The following is a 25,119-nucleotide window of genomic DNA, read 5'->3' on the forward strand; positions in this document are numbered from 1 at the left end:
CAATTGTACCCTGATTTGCTCGATCAGAAAATCAGGTATTTTGGCAAGTATGAAAGCAAATTACCTAATCAACTGCAAAATTCCTTAAAGGAATTATGTGCAAAGTGGTGGGTACTTGTGGAAATTGTGCAAACTTTCGCTTGGATTTTTCGAAGACCTGTCGTAGGTATTCTTGCAGTGTTAAAGGAAATTACGAGAAGTCTACCATCCAAGCAATTTTGAATTGTGTGCCTCAGCTGCATCTTAGACCATACTGTGTAATGTGTATGCTCTTAACCTTGACAGTTTACTGTGAAACAGTCTAGGACCTGTTGCATTAAAGTTACTATTATTTATAGTAACTTTGTTGTCCAATGGTAAATTTCCTGAAATCCTTGGTTCTAATTGGCTGATAAACATTGTTACCATGGTAGTTAGCATTGGATGATAAAGTTGCTACAATAGTCACTTTTCTGCGATGGTTACCTGGTTGAAATAATCTGGTTCCATTGGGTATGAATGCAGAAAGCAAATATTGGATATTGTTTGGCCTGAATATTAAGTTGTCATGAATTAACAGGATTTTGGAGATCGAGTCGGTCTGAATTCACCTGACATGGACACTGTGTGATTGGCCAGAAATGAATGGAACATGAAGCTACTGCTTCACTGGTTTTCCATTCCATCACTCATAGTTTTGGTCTAAGATTCGTTCCATGACTCTTCCGTATTAACTGCTCCTCCAGATCCAGTTGACCAGGAAACATTGGTTGTATCAAAACTTTGGATTCATCTATATTTAAAGGATATTTTTAGGTGATATTTGGCATCCGTTGCCATGTCTTGCAGGGAGGCCGTTCAAGCAATATTGAAGGTAATGTATGGGTATTTTCGTTGATGTTGAATTTGCAGCACTTCTTTGTTTCCCTTTTTGGCATATTGGCAGATTTCCAGTTATCATTTCTTAAATTCTGGGCCACCGACAGATGTATGTGCTTTCTGAAGGAGGCCGAGAAACTTTTTTTATATTTTCTAGAACCAAGTAGTATATGGAGTTTTTCTGTATAATTTCCTAGGATTTAAATCCATAACAGCTAGCTAGACAAGATATCTGCATCAATCGATGCACTGGACCCGAGTTTGTTAACACTGAGGGCCAACACTTATAACAACAACAGCAATCACAGATGTTCAGGAAGTACGACATTATGAAGTGAAAGATGTTGTTTTCAAGGAGTTTAATGACGTCTCTTTCATGCAAGAAGATAATTTTTTCTGGGTCTACCTTTGAGCTCAGCTCACTAGTCCAAATTTGTCATAATGTAGTAGAGCTTACATGGGACCACTCATCCTGTTGGAGCATTGCGGATTCCGCCGAGAGCCACGGTTATGTTTTTTGTTTTGCTTGCTTTGGTTTGTCTTTAGTTTGTGAATACCAACTTTGCCGAGTAGATCTTGGGAAAGCATGGAAATGTTCTTACATTTCTTCAAGGTAACTGTTCATAAAGCTGTGGCATTACCATGCGAGTCAAGTATTTAAACATCCAATGAAACATTGCTTCAAAGCGTGATTGCCAACAAAATTTGCCTGGTAGATCTTGGGAATGTTCTTTCAGGGTAATTGTTATTGAAACTGCGGCATTATCATAAAACACATCTTGTGAGTATGGTATTTAAACGTCCAATGGAACGTTGCCTCAAAGCACGAATGTCTGTGGACACCATCCTGCTGCTACTTACCAAAGCAGCGACGGTTCTCTTCTGGTTAGAACGCCACACCCGGAGGCGTGTCCAGACCGTTGCGATTAACTTCACTCTCAAAGAACTCTTGAGCAAGTTTGAAGAGGTAACTCAAGATCCTTTTTGGAAATTCTTTAAGTAGTTACTGTTCTAGGTCTAACTATAGTTATCTTTTATAAAGTAATTGAGCATGTCCAGCATTTTTCCATACCTGTGCTGCCGGCAAAAGGATGTTTCTGCTACTGAGCCAGGCAACCAATTGTTAGTGAGCAAATATTTCATGAGATGATATAAAAGCATAGCCTACTAAACTAAAAATCATAACCTTGCGTATTTGCTGGATTAAATATCTTGTATTGCTTTGCACTGATTGTGCAAATCAGGATCATATCAGTTTTATTTCAGTGTTTCAATTTAAAGCCCTGTTTACATTAGGGGGCGTTTCATGAAGGACTTGTCAGACGTTTTATCCGACAAGTCCCATTTTATCCGACAGTTTACCATAGGAGCAGTGCCTCTCAGCCAATCAAAATCATGGAAAGATGTCAGATCTGACAACTTGTCGGATGAAAATATTGATGAAACGCTCCCCAGATTGCAATGGAAAGTTGATTATTCCATGTCCAAGGAACAATTATTTTGAATTATGACAAATGAATGTTCATATTTTTGTAGACTGAATCCTTTCTGGAAGAAAAAAAACCCTGTTTATTTCATGATGAAAATAATCATTGATTTTATAGACCTACATGGCAAACTGATTTTTTTAATCAAAGTGAAAATGTTTTTTGTTGCAGTCTTAGATTGGAATCATAATATCATATCGTATTTATATTCATGATGATGATTTTATTAACTATAATGAATAGCACATATAGTGGTACTCAAAATTAAAGGAACCCCGCCAGAAAGTGAACACATTAAAATTCTGCTATGCTTTAGATATTTAATCGTGAAGTCAGGTATTGCATTTAATGTAATACAAGTATTACCAAGGAGCTTCCAACACAATTAAGTTTGTTTCTATGGGCTCGCCGAACATTTGGAGTGGTGTTGTCTATATTCAACATTCTGCATGGAGGAGTGCATTTTGTGGTGGGTTCACTAACTGTTCGCTAACTTTTGAGCAATACTGTGCATGTAGGTAATCTGATGAGCTCCTACTAGTGCACTATATGCACACAAATACTAACTGATCTCTTACACTATCACTCGGCCTTCACCCTCAAAGAACCAAGATGTGCTCGAAATAAAATCGTATTTATTGTGCAATATGGGCTTATATATACCTGGTAATCCATCGATGTGCGTGATAGGGCACACTCCATGTCTCTCTATTCTATTAAGGGTGTGTTTATGCTTCCATTGCGAGAACAGAAACGGCGATTTCAAACGTCGATTCAAAACGCCGATCGTAAACGTGGTTCTGGGAGTGCTGTTTATGCTTAACTTTTCAGAGCAAATCATGATCTCCAGCTAGCTTCGCATCGTAAAACGAGATCAAATTGGGTGCACCTTTTTCAGAAAGTTTTTTTTCCAATTGTTATTACGTAGAGATAACATGGAGCAATACGACTGTATTTGCCAGCGGATTTTCATCTCACCGGAGCATGTACCAAATGACGTCTTTTAATCACGTTTACGATCGTGGTTCTGTTTATACTTCCCCAGAATACCTGATTCTGGTCAAACGACGTTTACAAACGTATCTTTTTGTGAGTTTATGATCGGCGTTTTGAAACAGTGTGTAAATGAAAGTAAGCATGGACACAACCGTCTTTTGGACTAATCACGTTTGGAAATGCTGATTCTGGCCTGAAAAGTGGAAGCATAAACACGGCCTAAAAAACATTTCCTTCTGATTTGTCACCTACAGATGAGATACAAACAGAAGAAACTGTACAATACACAGTCCCTGAAAAAAGCACAACAGTTTTGTTATTGGGAATGCTTATTTACAAAAATGACAAAAATGCAAACATGGGATAGAATTTAAGAACATTATTTTGGCCTGGATGAATCCATCAAGAAATCCATCAAATATATCATCTGTTCACCCTAAAATAAATAGATTAACAGTTGGGTTTTTTTGCACTTTTATACTGTTTGCACCTTTTCTATTAAGCACTTAGAGATTGACTTATAAATACTGTAAAATGTTGAGAATTATATATGTTGAGTGTTATCCTGTTGGAGACTGGAAAATAAGCCTACGTGTAGTAGTCTAATCAATGAGCCTCAAACAGGTTAATTAAGTATCAAACAAAATCAGGGGCAAACAATGTATGCATGTTATGTATGGAATTGGCTGAAAGGATAAAGCAATAAATATTATCATAATTAGGAATCAAATAGAATTGCAGAATACGAAATATGTGTACCTTCTTTAACTTGTCTGTTTTTTAGGCACAGCCAAAAACACCTCACTCAATGAAAGTGGTTTGATTATGCAGGCTATTCTAAGTTCCTGATTTGGAAATGAGTTGTATTTGTGCAAGACTGCTAGTCTTGTTTAAAGACCCACTTGTTGATCAGAGTTTCTACCAGGGTCTTCGATTACAGACTAGCTATTACTATTTTGTTGTGCAATCATCTCACTTGATGAAAGTGGTTTGAATATGAAGGCTATTAAAAGTTCCTGACTTTGAAACAGTTGTACATGTATTTGTGCAAGACTGCTATTCTGATCTAAAGACCAACTTGTTGATCAAAGTTTCAATCAGGGTCTTGGACTACAGACTAGCTATCACTAGTAACCCTGTACAATTTGCATTTATTTGTTAAAATATGCAAAAACATTTTAGGAAATATATTACGGAACATAAAAAAAATGTGTTGTTAAAACATGGACCTACTAGTACTTGTCTGGTAGGTCCATGTGTAGATATATACCTAGATTAAGTCCTCAGGTTCTGTTTTTCACCCGTCATTCCATAGAATCATAGAATAGTTTGTATCGGAATAGTTAAGTATCCTTGGAAATTTATAGGAGATATGGTTTATGATCATCATGGCCACTCTGTTTAATAAACAGGCCTTTGACAATTCCTATTTTCATTTTTTTTCTCTTAAAGGTCAAGTCCACCTCACAATGCTGAAAATTTCATCAAAATCAGATGTAAAATAAGAATCTTATGACATTTCAAAGTTTCGCTTATTTTCAACAAAATAGTTATATGAACGAGCCAGTTACATCCAAATGAGAGAGTCGATGATGTCACTCACTCACTATTTCTTTTGTTTTTTATTGTTTGAATTATACAATATTTCAATTTTTACGAATTTGACGATTAGGACCTCCTTGCCTGAAGCACAAAATGTTAAAATAACAGAATTCCTCGTGATCAGGGAGGAATGAAACTTCATTTCACATGACAATGATGAGAAAATGAAAATATTTCATATTTCGTATAATAAAATACAAAAGAAATAGTGAGTGAGTGATGTCATCAACTCTCTCATTTTGATGTAACTGGCTCGTTCATATAACTATTTTGTTGAAAATAAGCGAAATGCCATAACTTTCTTATTTTACATCCGATTTTGATGAAATTTTCAGTGTAATGCTTGTTGAATTTTTCTCTTTTCATTCAAATCAAGTTTTTTGGGGGGTGGACTTGTCCTTTAAAGACCAGTAACAAGTTCCTCCCTCTCCTTCTGACTTTCTCTTTGAAACTGGGTGCACATCAATGCAAGCAGTACTCCCTTAATTTTTCATACTGAAGTATACTTGTCAATACAGTGCACAGTAATGGGGTCAAGGATTCGAATTTTCAATTGAGCACCATTTGAAAACTCATGATAAGGGACAAAGATAGGAGCATTTTTTTCTGAACCACAAAAGAGTGAAATAGAATGGTTTTGCTCAAATAATAGCAATGGAAATCAATGATTGTAATCTCAGTCAACAGTGGGAAAGTTTCTCACATTTATAGGGTTGCTTTTTCAAAATATATGAGTAGTTTTGAAAAGAAAATATTTCGAGAATTACCAATCACAGGAGATAGTTGACTATTAGTTTGAAATTACTCTGACCCAATTTATTTTAGTTACAATGTTTTATTGTAAACATTCCTTTATCCATGTTTTTTACAATATTTTGTAAGCATTCAGATAACTGTTACATCGCAACAAATTTAGTTTATTTCACTTTTTTATGTCGGTATGTTATGTGATTTGAGAGCATGAACTGAGTTTGTCGATATGTTACTTTTGTGCAAATGAAGTTGTACTGGTCTCTCTTCAAAAATCTTGAATGTACTGTACATGTAGGTGTGAGTGTACAACACTGTGGGTATGTGGGTTTGTGCACGTGTGTTGAAAGTTCCTTCATTAAGTATCGGAACAAGTGCAGTATTTAATTCATGTTGGTGATATAGATGATTATTTCAAAAAAAATCTATGCTTGCTTTTATTATTTTACAGACAAATGTTTTTTTCTTCTGGGGTGAAATGTATACATTAATTGTTGTTGTTGAGATAAAACTCTAAATTATACTTTTATTGGAAGAAATTTTTAATTTTTCATAGTGTGAGTTCAACTGACTCATATATATCTTTATTCCTATGTAAATACTAAAAGGAGGTCAAATTAATGGGTTTTTTTCTAGTTTAGATTTACTATTGACTCTTTATGGTATTTCAAAAGAAAATGCCCTTCTTGACTCTAGTAAAAATAGAATGGACACTTTTACTTGTTATCTGTGCCCATGCTCTTTGAAAAATCAACTGAAATGAAAATTCTATCATTGTGAAAAATGTGCAAAAGGAAATGATTTGGCAAATCAGGCATGACTGTATCCGTCCTGATGTCTTCATCGTTAATCAAATTGCATATTTTTGCTCTCTCAGGATCTCCAAGCCGAGATCGAAGCCCACCATAGCATCCTATCGTCCCTGAATCAGAGCGGAGTGAAAGCCGTCCAGGATGCAGACAGCTCGGAGGAATCCCAGACGATTCAGAAGAGACTAGACGGTGTCAATCACAGATGGACCAAGATACAGGATAGATCCGCTGAAATTAGGTGGGTTTTTCATCAATAATATGAATAGTAATGATGATGATGATGATAACAATTATTGTGATTTTTAATAATAATGATGATATCATGATGATGATGATGATGATAATGATTATGATTGATTATAATTATGATAAGGATGATAATGATAATATTATAATAATGATAATAATAATAATAGATGATGATGATGATAATGATAATAATAGTAATAATAATAATAAAACTTATACAGCGCACCGGTACACCTATCAGTGCTCATGGCTCTTAAAAAAAATAAACACACAAAAGAAAAGAATTTTGAATTCTCCTAAATAAACACACTATTAAGATGTTAATGGGAGATCAAATAAGTTTTCAGTTAGGACTTGAATGTTTCTGTTGACGAAATTTGGCGCAATTGGACAGGCAATATTATAGGCATTTGTGGAGAGAACCAAAGAGATGACGTCACAAAAAAATTATTTTTTTTGCATTCCAGCATTTTTTATACACTACCTCAGAAGGATATGATAAAAAACATCTACTACCCAAACTTGGTGCGGAATCGGTTAATGGGGGCCAGAGATATGACCTCATGAATGCAGAATTAGCCCCATTAAAGTCAATGTATTATTGGTCGGGGTTTCTAACATTTATAAGAACCAGGGCAACGTTGACTTCAATAGCTTAAAGATAAATTCCAGTTTTGGTAACGATCTCAAAATGACTTTTTACAGAATCCAATATAATGACCACCCAAGTGTCTGTTTGTATGAATAAAAAATATGTGCCAAAGGATTCTGGGAGAAACTGTGTAATTGCTGAGAAATAAGCAAAATAAGCGCGGATTCGGTCACTTCTGTCGGGTCTTTATTCCAGCAATAATAATACACTGTCCCATGTGTGCCTATCTGTGTTGGTGATCTTCAGTGTGAACGTTTTTCAGTGTAGATTTCAAGATTTCACAAAGTTCAGTTTATGTAACTGTACCAGATCTTCATCCTCGATAATATACTGACATTTAAGCCTGGTTTTACAGACTTTCTCATGAAATCAGTGTTTACTGCAACTACTGGAATTTATCTTTAAGTATGTATTCTAAGGCCATGTTTATGCTTCCACTTTTCAGGCCAGAATCAGCGTTTCCAAACGAGATTAGTCCAAAACATGGTTGTGTCCATGCTTACTTACGCTGTTTCAAAACGCCGATTGTAAACTCACAAAAAGGTGCGTTTGTAAACGTTGTTTGACCAGAATCAGGCTTTCTGGGGAAGTATAAACAGAACCACGATCATAAACAAACGTGTTTAAATGACGTCATTTGGTACATGCTTCCGGTGAGATGAAAATTTGCGGGCAAATACAGTCGCATTACTTCATTTTATCTCCACGTAATAACAACACTTGGAAAAAAACTTTCGAAAAAAGGCGCGCCCAATTTGACCTCGCTTTCCTGCTCAATGAAAATTGTGATGCGAACCAGCTGGAGATCGTGATTTCGCCTCTGAAAAGTTAAGCATAAAAAGCACTCCCAGAACCATGTTTACGATCGGCGTGTTGAATCAACTTTTGAAAACGCTGATTATGTCCTCTCAATGGAAGCACAAAGAGAACTGTACAACAATTTGTTTTGCAGATTCTACCTAGTCTGCAGGCACAGACCCTGATTGAAACTTTGATCAACAAGTGTACCTCCTTACAAAGACTAGCACATTTATACAAAACTTGCTAACCCTAATTCAGACCCTTCACTTAAGTGAAGGGTTTGCACAGCAGACTAGGAATACTCATGTGATATGCTAACTTAGAAAACACAAAATTTTAAAATGTAAAAATAAAAACATTTTAAAAACCTTCAGATGTTCTGACAGTGTATTTAGTTGGCTTGGAAGCTACACTGCAGGCACATACTCATTCATATTTGACACTTAACCAAGTATATCATTTCTAGAGTAAAGACTAGATGCAAAACTCTCTGGCCTGTATTTTGATAGCAGTTTAACTTAAACTCAGGTTTAAAGTTGTGGTTTAAGTATGGAAAGCCAAAAGTATCAAAATTTTTATTAAGTTGTATGTTTCTTATGCTTACTGTGCTCTTTCCTGATTCATCAATGGTGAAGACAATCATCTATTTACACTTTCTACACAATTATGAATGATTTAAGAGCCGAATGAGCTGAGGTATGATATCTCTACTGTTAGCGATTTATGTAGCAATTGGCTGTCCATACTTAAAACACAATTTTAAACCTGAGTTTAAGTTAAGCCCTACTTCAGAATACGGGCCTCTGTGTCAAAAGACCAACCACATTAAATGTACATCTTGAACATAGTCACACTACTTCAGACTCTGCATTTTGCACTATGCATATTGTAAAAAAAAGGGTCTATGCTTGCAGACTATGGCCCGTATTCTGAAGTCGGGTTTAGCCTAAACTCGGGTTTAAAGTTGTGGTTTAAGTATGGAGAGCCAATTGTTACATAAATCACTAACAGTAGAGATACAATATTTCAGCTTATTTTGCTCTCAAATCATGCATAAGTGTGTAGGAAGTATAAATAGATGATTGTCTTCACCATCAATGAATAAGGAAAGAGCACAGTAAACATAAGAAATATACAACTTAATAAAATTTTGATACTTTTGGCTTCCCATAATTTTAGCACAGAGTTAGACCCGTGGTCTAAGTTAAACCTGACTTCAGAACATGGGCCTATGTGTACTTTGAAGGCAATGTCATCTGCAAATTTCCATTGAACCTCAGTAAAAGCAGTCTCCTACCGAAGAAGTAGAAAGTTGGGGAAAGCAATGATAATGAGGTCCTTCAAATTCAGACTCGCATGTTTGTGAAGTAGCTTGCTTAGTGTTGTGTATCATGAAGAGCGGCTATAAAATGCCTCGGAATGCATTTAGAGCCAGTGAAAATAAAGATATTCAAACCTTTTTTGCCTCCATCCATAACAGGAAACGTCTTGAAGCAAACGCCGAGGAGTGGAACAGCCTCGTGAGGGCGACAGACGATCTGATCAGGTGGATAAGACTGAAAGACGACGATCTAGTCAAGCGGCAGCCGGTGGGAGGAGATTATAATTCCATTCAGCAACAGATCTCTGATCACAAGGTATGCCATGTTGTCTTGAAAATAAAACAGAAAGCGAGTATTCTGTCATTTCTGTGAATTATTTTATTTATTAAAAAAAAAAAGAAGTCCACACCTAGTTACAAAGAATGAATATAGTATTTCCTTTTATTTGAATACAGGATGAAAGATCTCTGTCGACTAAATGTCTTGCTCACGGGCATAGGTGCCGTGGCGTGGCCGGGGATTGAACCTGGACTTTCAAATGTCTATTCAAGCGCCATAGACCACTTGGTCTTATTACTAAAAAAATTCCTGAAATTATTAATCAACCACCTTCACTGATATATCATTGACTTATGTTTGTGATTTAAGTACTGTGACATGTAAACTAAAGAATATTACACACTCTTACAAATTGATTTCTAAACAGTCTTGTGATTATTCTTGGATTCCAATAAGGTTAAGGCCTGTCTTTAGTTTTGTGAAACCTCCATAATAATGGCTATCACCTATTCAAAAATACTATATTATATGAATGTGTATGTCTAACAAAAGAGGACTTGAGAGTAAAATGTCTTCCCCAAATGTTTACTGTATTTGTCGTTGGCATTTCATCCTCAGGCGTATAGGCAGCAGCTTGAGGAGAAGCAATCATCCGTTGAACGGAACTTACAAATGGGTAGCCTTTATCTTGCCGAACAGAGAGATTTGGGTAAGTTAAACCAAGTAAATATATTACACACCAAAAATATGTTCTGAAAATCAGTAAAAATTACAAGATGTTTTTAAATAAATGTAAAAAAATCGATGAAGCAGATAAATAGTACTACAGACAAATTGGACATACTATTTGAAAGTTATGAATTTTTACAAAATTTATTATCTCTAGATTTATTGGATTTTCAAATTGGCCATATGATTTATGTTCTGGTGTAACTCAATACCATAAATGATTGTACAACAGTTATGAATTGAGTTCTTCATTTATGTTTCATATAGAAAATTATCTTAGAAATTATATTCCTTTTTCTGATTTTTTTTCTTCTAATTTTTTATTCACTCCAGATTTGCTGACAGAGAATGCCGTAAGTGGTCCAGAGGCCGAGGCTCATAACATCGTTCATAAACTGAAAGACAGCGTGACCGATCTTCAAGACAGCTGGAACAAACTCAATATCAAGTCGGAAAATTGGCAACATAAACTAGACGAGATGTCGACAGTAAGTTTCCTCAGATGAATGCAAAAGTTGTGAGCATTGTGGTGTAGTGGTTCCCTATCTTTCCCTCAGTCCAAGGGTCAGGGGTTCAAATCCCACCTTAATTAGCATCCTTCGGCAAGACATCTTCATTTACTACTCTCCACCCATGTGTTTAATGAGTACTCCAGTAGGAGATAAAAGTAAATATAGTGCGTCCAGCATTATATACTTCATTTGACTCCATGTGTCTATCAATTAGACAGATGCCACTCAAAGAATAAAAGTATACCTTGTAGGTGAAGGCTCGATACTGAACATACATTTGACCTCTTTAAAGTTGTTGCTACAATGCTCCCCATGAAGTGGAGAATGTGCATTGGCTAATGTCAGAGTCCATTGACATCAGTGGTAATATGTTTGTATTGTGCTTATAAACTTATTTTGTGTTTTCTAAAAACTTGGTAAGACATGTTCGAATTCACCATTCATTCCTCTTTGTATATTGATGAAATTTTGACTTCGAAAAGAATCGTTTGTATCATAGATATTTGAAATCTTGTTTTGCAATAAAATAATGTAACTGCCATAAATTCCTCTGAAATATGCTTTAGCTACCACCTGACTATAAAGACCACAGTTTTTCCCTTTCAACAGTTTTCACCATTGAAACTTGTATCGTAGCAACCTGTCCCTAAAAGTCACCATTTGATAAGGCATTTCTTGTTGTCCTTGGATGATCTTTTTGTACTGTGTTCACTGTATCTATAGTCAAGTTTTTTTTCTCCTCCTCATCCTTTTCTTTTTTTTATCCTCATTTTCCTTTTCATTGTTTGCCTTTTGTCTTTTTATTTGTCATCTTCTAATTATCATGTTATCTTTTTCCTTATAATCTCAGAAAATGTTAGCCCTGCATCAAGCCATGGACAAGCTTAGTGGTCGTCTTCATGAGGCTGAAGCTACGAGATCAAGATGGCTACCAGTGGGTGACCTTATCATCGATAGCCTACCGCAGCATCTAGCTGAACTTAAGGTATGTCTCATTTTCTTCTCCTTCTTACTCCTCCTGCTACTCATCGTCTTTTTTCTTCTTCTTCGTCTTTTCCATCTTCTTCTTTCCTCTGCCTTTTCCTTCTTCTTTTCTTCTCCTTGTCCTTCTTCTTCTTCTTCTCCTCCTTTTTTTTTCTTCCTCTTCTGCCTCTTAATATTCTTCTCTTCTTTTTCTCCTCATCTTGCTCTTCCTCTTTTTATTCTCATTCTCGCCCTCTGTCTTCTTATTTTTAATCTTCTGATGATTAGCAGATTTATTATTCTCTTCATATTTTGTAAAAGAATCCAATCGCAACTAAAAATGTGGAATGATTGTTTTGAAAGAATTGATTCTTTTCAATATGAAAGAGAGATTATCTGATTCTCTCCTAAACATCCCACCTCCTCGTTCCTATCTCCAGAGCTTCCAGGATTACTACAGTCCAATCCACGATGACTTGGAGAAGGTGACCCAGATGGCTGGCCACTTTCCTGCACAGCAGGTCAGTCTCAGTACCGTTAACCAGGGAAGGCTTGAGGACATTGTTCGAAGATGGAAAACCTTGCAGCTGGCCATCGACGAGAGGGCGAGGCTACTCAACGAGGCTCTTAGAGACTTTGGGCCGCAATCGCAACACTTCCTTAGAGGTATGTGAGGATGGTCCAGGGATCGTTTCATAATGACTTCCAACTATGGTAGCTGTGCAAATATTGTAACTACAATGGAAACCATGATTGTGATTGGCTGCTGAGCCCTGTTACCATGTAGTTACCATAATGTCAAAGTTGCAATAGTTGTGCTCTTCATGAAATGGGTCCCAGATGGCAGATGTTTAACCTTAGATTTATCAAACTGGTTGACAGTATGAAAAAATCAGTATTATTTGTTATGTTTAATCTGGCAAATTGTAAAGGTTGCAGCCTCTTTTCGGGGGAAAAAGCCATAAGATCGATTATAATGTTGATCCCCTCTCTTCCACTCTTTCTTCTCCAAGCCCTTCTTCCTTTCATGGTATTGTACATGAGTCCACAGGCATATCCCGCCACTACTTACTGTTTGTAGGGACTTCTGCTTTCTTCTGTAAGTAAACATTTATCATGTGTATATTATTCAAAAAAACAATTGATTTTGTATGAATTTATGATGTAAAAAGAGAATTGTATAAAATTGAAGAAGAAAGAATGAATGATTGATTTTTATCACCCTTTAAAAAAAATTGTTTTACAGCTTCTGTGCAACATCCATGGGAAAGGGCAGTAGCAGCAAATAAGGTGCCATATTTTATCAAGTGAGTATTAATATTAACTATAATTGCTTATGTTTTGACATTCATCTTTTTATATCCACCTTTTTTACATTTAGTATTTAGTGTATGACATTGACTCTTGTTTGCATGTCACCATTATGTGATACTTAAAAATGAAAGAAAAGAAAATAATTCAAAGGAGTAAATAAGCAATAGATAGATACATGAAGATAGATGGATGGATGGGTGGGTGGGTGGGTGGATGGACGGACGGACGGACAGTTAAATAGATTAGTGAATAGAAAATAAATGCGTAGAAATTATAATGATAAAATAAATATTTAAATAAAAAAGACGAAATTCATCCAGGTTTTAGGAGATTTTCAGCAATATACTTTTCAATACCTCTTTTTCTATTTATTCAAATGAACCTTTTTAGGTATAAATATGAATTTTATTCCTAGTATTTTGACAATTTTTCACTTCTTGTTTGTCAACTAACAGCCATGCTACAGAGACTACCCACTGGGATCACCCTCGTATGACGGAACTCTTTCACTCGCTGTCAGACCTCAATGCTGTCAAGTTCTCAGCGTACAGGACAGGCATGAAGCTAAGAAGGTTACAAAAATCATTATGCTGTAAGTATCTTATTCACACACTATATATGATTTTTTTTTCAACCTGTTCAATACTAGTTTGATTTTAGTACAGTACACATTACAGATGGCTTGGCAAAATGATCCGATTTTCCAACCATTGTTTTGTCTCACCTGCATAGCAGAGTGAGACTATAGGCCCCGCTTTTCCGACGGCGGCGGCGGCGTCAACATCAAATCTTAACCTGAGGTTAAGTTTTTGAAATGACATCATAACTTAAAAGTATATGGACCTAGTTCATGAAACTTTGCCATAAGGTTAATCAAGTATTACTGAACATCCTATTAGAGTTTCATGTCACATGACCAATGTCAAAGGTCATTTAGGGTCAATAAACTTAGACCATGTTGGAGGAATCAACATCAAAATCTTAACCTGAGGTTAAGTTTTTGAAATGTCATCATAACTTAGAAAATATATGGACCTAGTTCATGAAACTTGGACATAAGGTTAATCAAGTATCACTGAACATCCTGCATGAGTTTTATGTCACATGACCAAGGTCAAAGGTCATTTAGGGTCAATGAACTTTGGCCGAATTGGGGGTATCTGTTGAATTCCCATCATAACTTTGAAAGTTTATGGATCTGATTCATGAAACTTGGACATAATAGTAATCAAGCATCACTGAACATTTTGTGCAAGTTTCAGGTCTCATGATTAAGGTGATGAAAGGTCATTTAGGGTCAATGAACTTTGGCCGAATAGGGGGTATCTGTTGAATTACCATCATATCTTTGAAAGTTTATTGGTCTAGTTCGTTAAACTTGGACATTAGAGTAATCAAGTATCACTGAATATCCTGTGCACATTTCAATGTCACATGACCAAGGTCAAAGGTCAATGAACTTTGGCCGAATTGGGTGTATCTGTTGAATTACCATCATATCTCTGTAAGTTTATTGGTGTAGTTCATAAAAAGTGGACATAAGAGTAACCATCTATCACTGAACATCTTGTGCGAGTTAGAGTAGTTTTCAAAGTCAGCACTGCTGCTATATTGAACTGCGTGATGCAGGTGAGATGGCCAGAGGCATTCCATTTGTTTGTTTGTTTTTGTCTTGGGGGACATTAGTTCTTCATGCTTTGCTGAACTCAGCACAGATTTTGACTGTCACTGATGACCTACATGGTCATTTGAGTAACGGTAGTTTATGATCAATGTGATGTGAGATTTTAACGTAGTCAAGTTGCTGCACTGCAAATATTAAGTTGCATGAAAAGGGCTATAAAATGATTGGTGATGCGGCATGGACTTCCATGTACATGTACTTGCGCTGTAGGGCTGTTTTCCCCAAATCAGGAGATTCTGCATCATGGATTATGAACCTAAAGCTCCTTATTATACATTAGCAAGATCATCTAATATTCCACCCATAAAAATGTTTTTTTTTTTAGGGAAATTGCTATTAACCTACATGTACATGATTGCTTTAGTAGTCATTTGCACATAATGTTTTTATCAAAGGCCTGGAGGAGCAAGTCAATGATGTCACACAAGAGCTTGCCTCTCAAATATTTCTGGCACCGTTGTAAGTCGATATTCAAGTGAGGTAAAACTTGATAAAAATTGGACTTGGATTGTGTGTGTCTTCATGACTGTATAGACTTGTTCTTCATGGATATCTTTCATTGTATGATGTATGTTTCAATTTGACCTTACACCGATGACCTTTAACCTCTTCACCTTGCAGTATACCTCCTAAATCTGGCGAGTGCCGACTCAATCTTCACCCAACACGAGCTGGTATCCGGCAACGACCGAACCCTCGATGTAACAGAGATCATCACCTGCCTAGCGACGGTTTACGAGAACCTAGCAATGGATCACCCAGGGATGGTTAACGTACCTCAATGTGTTGATATGTGCCTCAATTGGTTACTCAATGTCTATGACACGTAAGTAGATTATCTAATCTGTATCACTCAATATCTATAACACTTTAGTAGATTAGCTAAGCTCTATCACACAATGCATATGACATGTTTAGCTAATCTAGAATACTCAATCTATAACACGTAAGTTGAATAGGTAATCTAGATTACTCAATCTATGACAGATAAGTAGAGTAGCTATAATCTAAATTACTTGATCTCTGACACGGAAGTAGATTATCAAATGTCTGTCATGTTGCCCTGCTTTGACAAAAGGAAACATGCAACATATTAATCAGAATTTAGATTTTAGATCAGTTTACATTAAATTTTTACAAACGATTTCTTCTTCCAGGCCAAATTTCAAAGAAAAACACTGATCTTGCTATGAAATAGGGCTTGTTAACCATCATGCTAGTTGAACCTTGTCAAAAAATCTGTGCTATGTCTTTCAAGCAAGAGTCCTGCTATAAATGCGCTATGCATGGTTTTGTCTATGATGAAATGTGAGAATCGGTAATGAAAAGCAGCTCGCAGGATTCCTGCGGGAAAGAAGTGACTTAGATTTCTGAGAAGGTGCCTATACTGGATCATCGTCTGAATGAATATCAAGTGAAAATTCCTAAAGACAATCTTCTAGAACCCACTTTCTCAGCACTTAAAATGCATGAATTCCATGACTTCTTATAATGGTAATCTAAAATAAAAAAAGTTTGACATATCATGTGTGGTCCATTAGGTTCTGTTCGATTGTGATTCTTCTTTCTTTCTTAAGAGAACTCTTCATAGTTGATTATTTTTATGTTATTTTACAGGGTAAGGAGTGGGAGGATACGAGTATTAGCCTTCAAGGTCGGTGTCGTCATGCTCTGCAACGCTCACCTCGAGGACAAGTACCGTTTCATCTGCCGTTTCGTGGCGGATAAGAACGGCATGATAGATCAGAGAGGGCTTGGTCTCCTCTTGCACGACTGCGTCCAGATCCCAAGGCAGCTAGGGGAGGTCGCGTCGTTTGGTGGAAGCAATATTGAACCCAGCGTCAGGAGCTGCTTCAACATGGTAAGAGGCCAGGGATTCTCAATATGTTCTCATATTATTTCCGTAGATTAAGGCAACCCCATACCTTACGACTTGTCCACGAACCGATGAGCCTTGTTACTTCATGAAACAGGCCCATGGACATGCAAAACATGTTTGATAGACCTTCCTAAGTCAAATTTCTCACAAGTCAAATTGTGGTCCTAACAAGATTCGACCGAAGCAAGTTTTTATGTACCTGCACACCATATATGAGGGAGTTTTCATAGCCGCTAAACAGACGCTTTCCGGAACATTGAGAATCTATTCCATAGTGTTAGCCCTTCATGACAATGCAGTCTTTGTCAAAAATTAGTGCTACAAAATAGCAGTGTCGTCCTGGACTCTGGACAGGACATATTTGCAATTTTTTGTCAGCTCCGAATTCTAACAACCTGAAGCTCAGTTTCACCAATTTTCGACAATGACCTTAAAGCTGTTCATTGTTATTCAATGGGCATTTTCAATAGATTCTCAATGTTCCAGAAAGAGTTTGCATAGTGTTGCAAACAGTCACTATTTTGAGCCTGGTCATTGTTGTATCATTGCTCCTACTACTTCTTACCTATCCTCTTTCCCCTTTCCCTTGATCTAGACCGGAAGCAAACCTCTGATCGAACCAGCCCAGTTCCTGGCCTGGATGAAGTTGGAACCCCAGTCGATGGTCTGGATGCCGGTCTTGCATCGGGTGGCGGCGTCGGAGACGGCCAAGCACCAAGCCAAGTGTAACATATGCAAAGAGTGTCCCATCGTGGGCCTCAGGTATCGCTGCCTCAAATGCTTCAACTTTGACCTTTGTCAGGTGAGTTTTCGTTTGTTCGAACTGATGAGATTGCTTGTGCTCAGCCAATCCGATGCAAGGATTTCAGTAGCCTATGACAAATAGTCATTGAAAATCACTGACTATTGTTTCATGAAATGCTCCCGCAATGTGCGTTTTTGATTCGATAATTGAATGCAGCACTCTAAAAATCATATGAAATACATCGAAAAAGGGGCAAAGATTATTCAAATTGTATCCATTATGATTGAATCCTTATCTGTTATTCAAGAATGGTTCTTTTTTAAAAGAAAATAGTCACCAAAATTGGCAATGATGGCCTAAGAATATGGGTTATATGCACATATATTTTTGAGAGTTCTACCACTCAATTACTGAGCAACAATATTTTACTTAATAGATACTAAAGATCTTGTGTAATCTTAAACATGGATAAGCCGTTTTGTGATTATTGTTATGAATGAAAACTGCATGTGCATCTACATGTATTTGTTATAAGGCAAGCCTAGCCTGTTAGAAAACAAAAATATCACGAGTTGGATTCATTACTGTATGTATTTTGTTATCTTGTTTGAATTTTTTTTAATAAATTAATTTGAATTTGCATATGGATATCTGTCGGTCTCTGTCCCTTGGAAATTGACTTTTGTTTACGTACAATGTAGACTAATAATTGACATAATAATCTGTTTTCTTTTCTGTTTGCAGAGCTGTTTTTTCTCTGGTAGGAAAGCAAAGACACATAAACTCTCACATCCCATGCAGGAATACTGTACAACAGTGAGTATTGGTATGGAGGAGGAAGAGGGGGGGGGGCAAAAAGAAGGATAGAGGTAGAGTGGGGGGGGTTAAAGATGGGGAATAGAAGAGGAGGGAGGGGGAGGAGAACAAACTTTCCAGTGTATTTTTTTCCCCCACTGCTTTACTATTTGAGTGATTTTTCAATGAATACACAAGTCATTCTGCCTAATTCGAATCTCTTAGGACCAAAGAAATTTGTTTAACTTAGGCAAAATTAGACTTAAAATAGGTATATAACACATGTTTTCAATGATCAGGGGGATGTTTCACAAAGATTTAAGTATGACTTAGAGTCGCACTGAAATGTCTAGTTGCGTGGTTTAAAAGGCATGACAGTATTGGTTAGATCGTGCCCAGAGGACGCGAACTACTGCGTATTGATCAATAAGATCGTGCGTTGCATATCATGTATGAGTCGGCATCTAAGTGCGACCTAAGTCATTCTTAAATCTTTGTGAAACACCCCCCTGGTCTAAAAAATTGCTTCTACTTATGCAATTATTCCACTTACGGTATGTCAAATTTAGTTAGGCAGAGTTACCTGTTATTGAATATGAATTAATCCAAACCTTTGTTTCCTGTTATTGAATATGAATTAATCCAAACCTTTGTTCTCAAACAGACGACCTCGGGTGAAGATGTGAGAGACTTTGCCAAAGTGGTTCGGAACAAGTTCAAATCGAAGCGGTACTACCGAAAACACCCCCGTGTGGGTTATCTCCCTGTCCAGTCAGTTCTAGAAGGCGATGACTTAGAATCGTAAGTTAACATTCTCACCATCAAAATGATATTTTAAAATAGTTTTATTCCTTTCTCTTCATTTATTTCTTTTTTTTTTAATGGAAAAGATTGAATAAAAAGACCGCTGTTTTGAGTCAGTGAATTCACTGTTTATGTTAATTCATTTTCTTAAAGGGAAAGTTCACCCTAACAAAAAGTTTATTGTGAAAATAGCTTAGAAAATAAAATATTAGTGAAGGATTGAGGAAAATCCATCAAAGATTTCTTGTTCTCACCATCAGAATTATGATAATTTAATGAAAACCCAGTTTTTAGTTAGCATGTCTACTGTTAATGTTTATTAATTTGCTTTAAAAGTTTTCTCATAATGCTGTATCTTTAATGTATTTAGCCCCCTGTAATGATAGCCACATTCACTGTTGAATGGCATATGCATAATAAATGCTTGAATTCCGTCTAAGTTTTCAACCCACTGATTCCAAACCAACCTTGTAAATTTGGACCGATGTCTTTATTTGTGGGTCTTGTTGCTGAAAAACAAAAAAGTTAACAGAAATATTCTTTTTGTCTCCTTTTAGTCCCATCACAACTCCCCAACACATGGCCAATCAGGATACACATACAAGGCTGGAGCTCTATGCTAACAGGTATGTAAGAGAGATTGTTGATATGTTAGACAAGGCATGATCCATACTGTTTAGCAACCACCATTTGTTTTTGTACATGTGTGCATTGGTGGGTAGGACAGTGTTTTGCATCTCTGTGCTAGTATGCCCCCTTTTCAACCCAATTTCTGCAAATGGGGGGGTTACAGAATGTTTGGTTGAAAATTTGAGATATTTGAAAGTAAGATAAGTAAATTATTCAAACTTGAGCAATAACACTTGCGAAATGAGTAATATTATGAGGGATGTTCATGTGATTTAGCCTGTTTGGTTTGCTATTTGAACCCTTTCAATTTAGAAAAGCCATCTGTATTTTACAGCCCTAAGGGCCTTGGGTGAGGCTTATGCATTCAAGGCTTCTTTCGATACAATGGGTTTGTATTCATGCTAGAATTGTCTCCAGACCCGCTTGTTGATCAAGATTTTGATCAGGGTCTGTGCCTACAGAGTAGCCTTCACCTGTGTTTGTTTATCCTAAAAATGACATCTTTTTTACCATTTCTGTTCTTTCCGTACATACAGGTTAGCAGAGGTCGAAAGCCAAGGAACGTTAAACTCTGTACCTACCGACCTGTGAGTATCTCATTCTTCTGTCTTTCTCGGTAATTCAAAGGAAATGAGAGATAGAAAAAATGCCTTTATGAAAGGATATTGATATAAAATATGGATAGATACCACTAACAACTTATGTAAATCATGTACACCTGCTGATGTAGCCAATATCTTGTAAAGTGAAACAAAGAAAGAAGAAGCAACCTCTACTAAATTACCCATGTACATGTTTGTGTAAAACTGGCAAAAATTGCTGTAAGAAAGCAAGTACATTTCTTTAGGTTTCCTCTTTGCACAGTATGACAGCTGATTTAGATATGTTTGGTACCGTGTTGCCATAGTAATGACATATTATTGCAGTTAATCACAGACATATTTTGTGGAGTGAGCTACTTCCTCAGTTTTTGGCCAGGGCTCACGAGACTTGATACATACATTGGTTTTCGAGTGAAAATATGCAAGACAATAGTTTGATGTGTCAGGTACTGCATTATCCTAGCAATGAGATTGGAAATAATTTTTATTTTCAAACAAGTTCCTCAAATGAGGCTGTCATGCTAGGGTTGGACTGTTAGTCACGTTCAGTGATATTTTGAGTTTCTTTTGATATTCATTTTGTTTCTCATTATTTCTAACTATTGTCTTAATAGCGAGGATGAGCATCAGTTGATAGCCCACTACTGTCATAGCCTTGGTGGCGATGTTTCTACAGTGGTAAGTTTATATTTTCATCCCATAAAAATGTATATTTATTTGACTTATCCAGAAGCAGATCCAGGGCCCGGTATCATAAAGCTTAGCAATCGATCATTTGGCTGACCTTTACGATTGATCATACACAATAATCAATGCAATTAATTATAGAAATTAGCGCCATAATCAATCGCTATGGGGCCATGGATTCTGTCTCTCTCTTGCCCCAAAATAATTGAAAGTCAGTTGGCAAACTAGATAACACTATAAAAAATTGACTTCATGTTATCCTCACTTCCAAGAGGGGGTACTACATACTCCTGGGTATCTTTATTTACCGATGTGGGTCAAAGAGTCAATGAAGGGGTGCACCACATGCCCCAGGCGCCCCTCCCCATGGATCATTTTTGTCTCACCTGCAAAGCAAAGTGAGACTATAGGCGCCGCTTTTCCGACGGCGGCGGCGGCATCAACATCAAATCTTAACCTGAGGTTAAGTTTTTGAAATGACGTCATAACTTCGAAAGTATATGGACCTGGTTAATAAAACTTGGCCATAAGGTTAATCAAGTATTACTGAACATCCTATTAGAGTTTCATGTCACATGACCAAGGTCAAAGGTCATTTATTGTCAATGAACTTAGACCATGTTGGAGGAATCAACATCGAAATCTTAACCCGAGGTTAAGTTTTTGAAATGTCATCATAACTTAGTAAATATATGGACCTAGTTCATGAAACTTGGACATAAGGTTAATCAAGTATCACTGAACATCCTACATGAGGTTCACGTCACATGACCAAGGTCAAAGGTCATTTAGGGTCAATGAACTTTGGCCAAATCGGGGTTATCTGTTGAATTACCATCATAACTTTGAAAGTTTATTGGTCTAGTTCATTAAACTTGGACATTAGAGTAATCAAGTATCACTGAACATCCTGTGCGCGTTTCAGGTCACCTGACCAAGGTCAAAGGTCAATGAACTTTGGCCGAATTGGGTGTATCTGTTGAATTACCATCATAACTTTGAAAGTTTATGGATCTGATTCATGAAACTTGTACATAAGAGTAATCAAGTATCACTGAACATCCTGTTCCAGCTTCAGGTCACATGATCAAGGTCAAAGGTCATGTAAGGTTAATGAACTTTGGCCATGTTGGGGTTTTTTGTTGAATAACCATCATATCTCTGTAAGTTTATTGGTCTAGTTCATAACAAGTGGACATAAGAGTAACCATGTATCACTGAACATCTTGTGCGAGTTAGAGTAGTATTCAAAGTCAGCACTGCTGCTATATTGAACCGCGTGATGCAGGTGAGACGGCCAGAGGCATTCCACTTGTTTATTATCCATACAAATGTAGGTGTGTTTCGCCATGACTTAAAAATATACACCCTCTTTCGCCCTAGTTCCCATCTTAGTGTTTTTCATTATACTTGGGGAAACATTTCACGAAAACCAAAATTAGGTGGTTTTCACCGACTATTCTGCTCTCAACCAATTAGATGCAAGTAGCTTAGAATAAATAGTCATTTATGTAACCAATTTCCTACTCAGACATGCCTGATTCTTCCTTTGAAAGCACATACAATGGTGCTCAAAAGTGAGTAAACCCCACCAGAATATGAATATATTTAAAGTGTTCCAAGTTCTGCCTTGTTTTAGATATTCAATTGTGAAGTCAGGTGATGAAATGTTTCATTCAATAGAGTTTGTGTTTCTCTGGGCTCGCCGAACATTGTAGCGTTGTCTACATTCAACACTCAGCATGAAGGAGTTCATTTTGTTGTGCCTCGTTACATTCTTCTAATCTCTGTAACACCTTGGAATTATTGCAGAAGCTAGGTGATGCGGTAGAAATGATACTTATTACTAAATATGGAGTTAATAGATCTCTGATTGATAATTTCTTTCCATTGTTGATTGTTCTTTGCAGCCTAATAGTCCAGCCCAGATTGTGGTATCCATCGATGCTGAACATAGACCCGACTTAGAGTCCCAAATTAATGAACTGGAAGATGAAAACAGGTGGGTTGTTGTTTCTGAATATTCTATTTTAACTGCAAGCTCAAGTTACCACCTCAAGTTATCATCCCCACAATTATCATCACCATCATCCTTATCATCATCACCACCACCATCACCATCATTATCAACATTATCACCATCATCATCACCATCATCATCACCATAATTATCATCACCATTATTATCACCATCATCATTATCATCATCACCACCATCATCATCAACCCCACATCATCATCTTCATCTCCATCATCAATATCATCTTCATCATTATGTGCATCGTCATCAAAATCGTCATCAATTTAGAAAATTCATAGTAATGACATCATTGGATATTAAGCACATCCAGCATCTTCCCAATCATTATCATAAAAGCTTTAATGTAAGTTATTGACTGCTTTTAACTCCTTTTTTATTCTTCCTGTCCAGAACGTTATTATCAGAGCTTGAAACGCTGAAAGCTCTAAGAACGGAAGACGTGAAGAGGGCGGCAGAGCTAGCGGCGTCGTCGGGCGACGAGAGGTCATCCGGGAGGTCACCGGGCAGGGATGCGGAGCTCGTCGCCGAAGCCAAGTTGCTACGGCAACACAAGGGGAGGCTAGAAGCAAGGATGCAAATATTGGAAGATCATAACCGTCAGCTCGAAGCTCAGCTACAAAGGCTGAGACAGTTATTAGAACAGGTATGATGGAGAATAAAGATGAATGCCAATTGTGGTAACGATTCCAAAATGAGTTTGTCCAGAATCCAGTGAAGTGACCACCCAGTTGTCATATGTATGAATGAGGAATATGTGCGAAAGGATTCTGCAAGAAATTGTGCAATTACTGAGATATTATGACATTCCAGCTATTTGTCATGTCTTTTTCCAATGTGATAATTATATAATATTGACCGGCCTTGAGGGGAACATCAAATATATTGCCAGCAAATGAATCATATTGGCCCGAGTCTTTAGACGAGGGCAATATGGGTCATTTAAGGGCAATATATTTGATGTTCCCCGAAAGAAGAGCCAGTCAATATTTTTATTATCATCCAAATCAGATATCTAGAGCAAAAATCATGATAATGGGGATATTTCTTTTAAAAATAGAGTTCTATTGTGTCATGTTAATATCGGTCTAGGCTCTGCACTTTACCATTATGACGTACTTGCAAGCGCTCGGATTCAGCGTTGTCTTTATTATGACGTATATTGTTGGTGGGCGGATCCTTATGAAGCGTATCTCTTTATACGCATCCACAAATTCCCGGATGTGAGACCAGGGAAAATACAAAGGTATATTTTGCTTCGTCTCTGCATGCAAAGTAAATACGCGCACTGAGACCGAGAAATACAAACAATATACCTACCCTTCCCGATATTCAGAAAATGTAGGGCAATACGGTTTTGTAAATGACCAGCTCAGATATCTGATACGGGTGATAATCATCAATCATCACTTGCATAAGTATTCAAAAATTGATTTCTTACTAAGCATCTTATGTCTCTCCATTTCTTTCAGCCGCAAGACAAAAGCGCATCCCAAGTGTCCTCGTCGAAGACCACACCCGCAGTCTCGCCAACCTCTTCCATAAGCTCCGCCTCTAAACCAATCAGAATACACCATCCTGTTGCCGTAGAAGCCAGAACGAATGGCGGTACAAGTGACTATGATAGTGATATGGCAGGTGAGAGCAAAAGAGTATATTAATATGTTAGAGTAAAATATTCTTGGAGAATTTTCACTGCCCTATATAAAATCGATCTATGAGCTTTATGGAATGTTTCAAGGTTATTTCATGATAAATGGGAATCATTCATTCTGTTGAAATGATGAATATGAAAATAATTGATATTAATGTTAATAATAATGATAATGATAATGATGATAATAATAATAAGGATAATAATTGTGATTATAATAATGATAATATCAATGGTAATGGTAATGCTTATTGTGATTATTATTAATAGTGATA

General features: G+C 36.9%; 1 protein-coding gene across 3 annotated transcripts in view; it reads left to right on the top strand.

Moving 5' to 3' along the window:
• LOC121414391 (dystrophin-like) overlaps nt 1-25,119 on the top strand; it is a 44,175-nt gene that overhangs the window by 13,309 nt on the left and 5,747 nt on the right. For 2 of the 3 annotated variants that reach the window (XM_041607549.1, XM_041607550.1), the window contains exons 2-20: nt 6,571-6,743; nt 9,688-9,844; nt 10,427-10,517; nt 10,871-11,025; nt 11,900-12,034; nt 12,453-12,678; nt 13,259-13,319; nt 13,782-13,918; nt 15,632-15,836; nt 16,628-16,871; nt 17,485-17,691; nt 18,379-18,450; nt 19,094-19,230; nt 19,791-19,859; nt 20,400-20,450; nt 21,080-21,143; nt 23,063-23,154; nt 23,584-23,836; nt 24,663-24,828. In XM_041607549.1, coding sequence (XP_041463483.1) covers nt 6,571-6,743; nt 9,688-9,844; nt 10,427-10,517; nt 10,871-11,025; nt 11,900-12,034; nt 12,453-12,678; nt 13,259-13,319; nt 13,782-13,918; nt 15,632-15,836; nt 16,628-16,871; nt 17,485-17,691; nt 18,379-18,450; nt 19,094-19,230; nt 19,791-19,859; nt 20,400-20,450; nt 21,080-21,143; nt 23,063-23,154; nt 23,584-23,836; nt 24,663-24,828 — 2,695 coding nt within the window. Of the gene's footprint in view, nt 1-1,672; nt 1,826-6,570; nt 6,744-9,687; nt 9,845-10,426; nt 10,518-10,870; nt 11,026-11,899; nt 12,035-12,452; nt 12,679-13,258; nt 13,320-13,781; nt 13,919-15,631; nt 15,837-16,627; nt 16,872-17,484; nt 17,692-18,378; nt 18,451-19,093; nt 19,231-19,790; nt 19,860-20,399; nt 20,451-21,079; nt 21,144-23,062; nt 23,155-23,583; nt 23,837-24,662; nt 24,829-25,119 lie in introns of those variants that run through there. The other variant, XM_041607548.1, reaches the window with a different exon arrangement.

The sequence above is a fragment of the Lytechinus variegatus genome, chromosome 4 (assembly GCF_018143015.1).
Source record: "Lytechinus variegatus isolate NC3 chromosome 4, Lvar_3.0, whole genome shotgun sequence".
Classification (NCBI taxonomy): Eukaryota; Metazoa; Echinodermata; class Echinoidea; order Temnopleuroida; family Toxopneustidae; genus Lytechinus; species Lytechinus variegatus.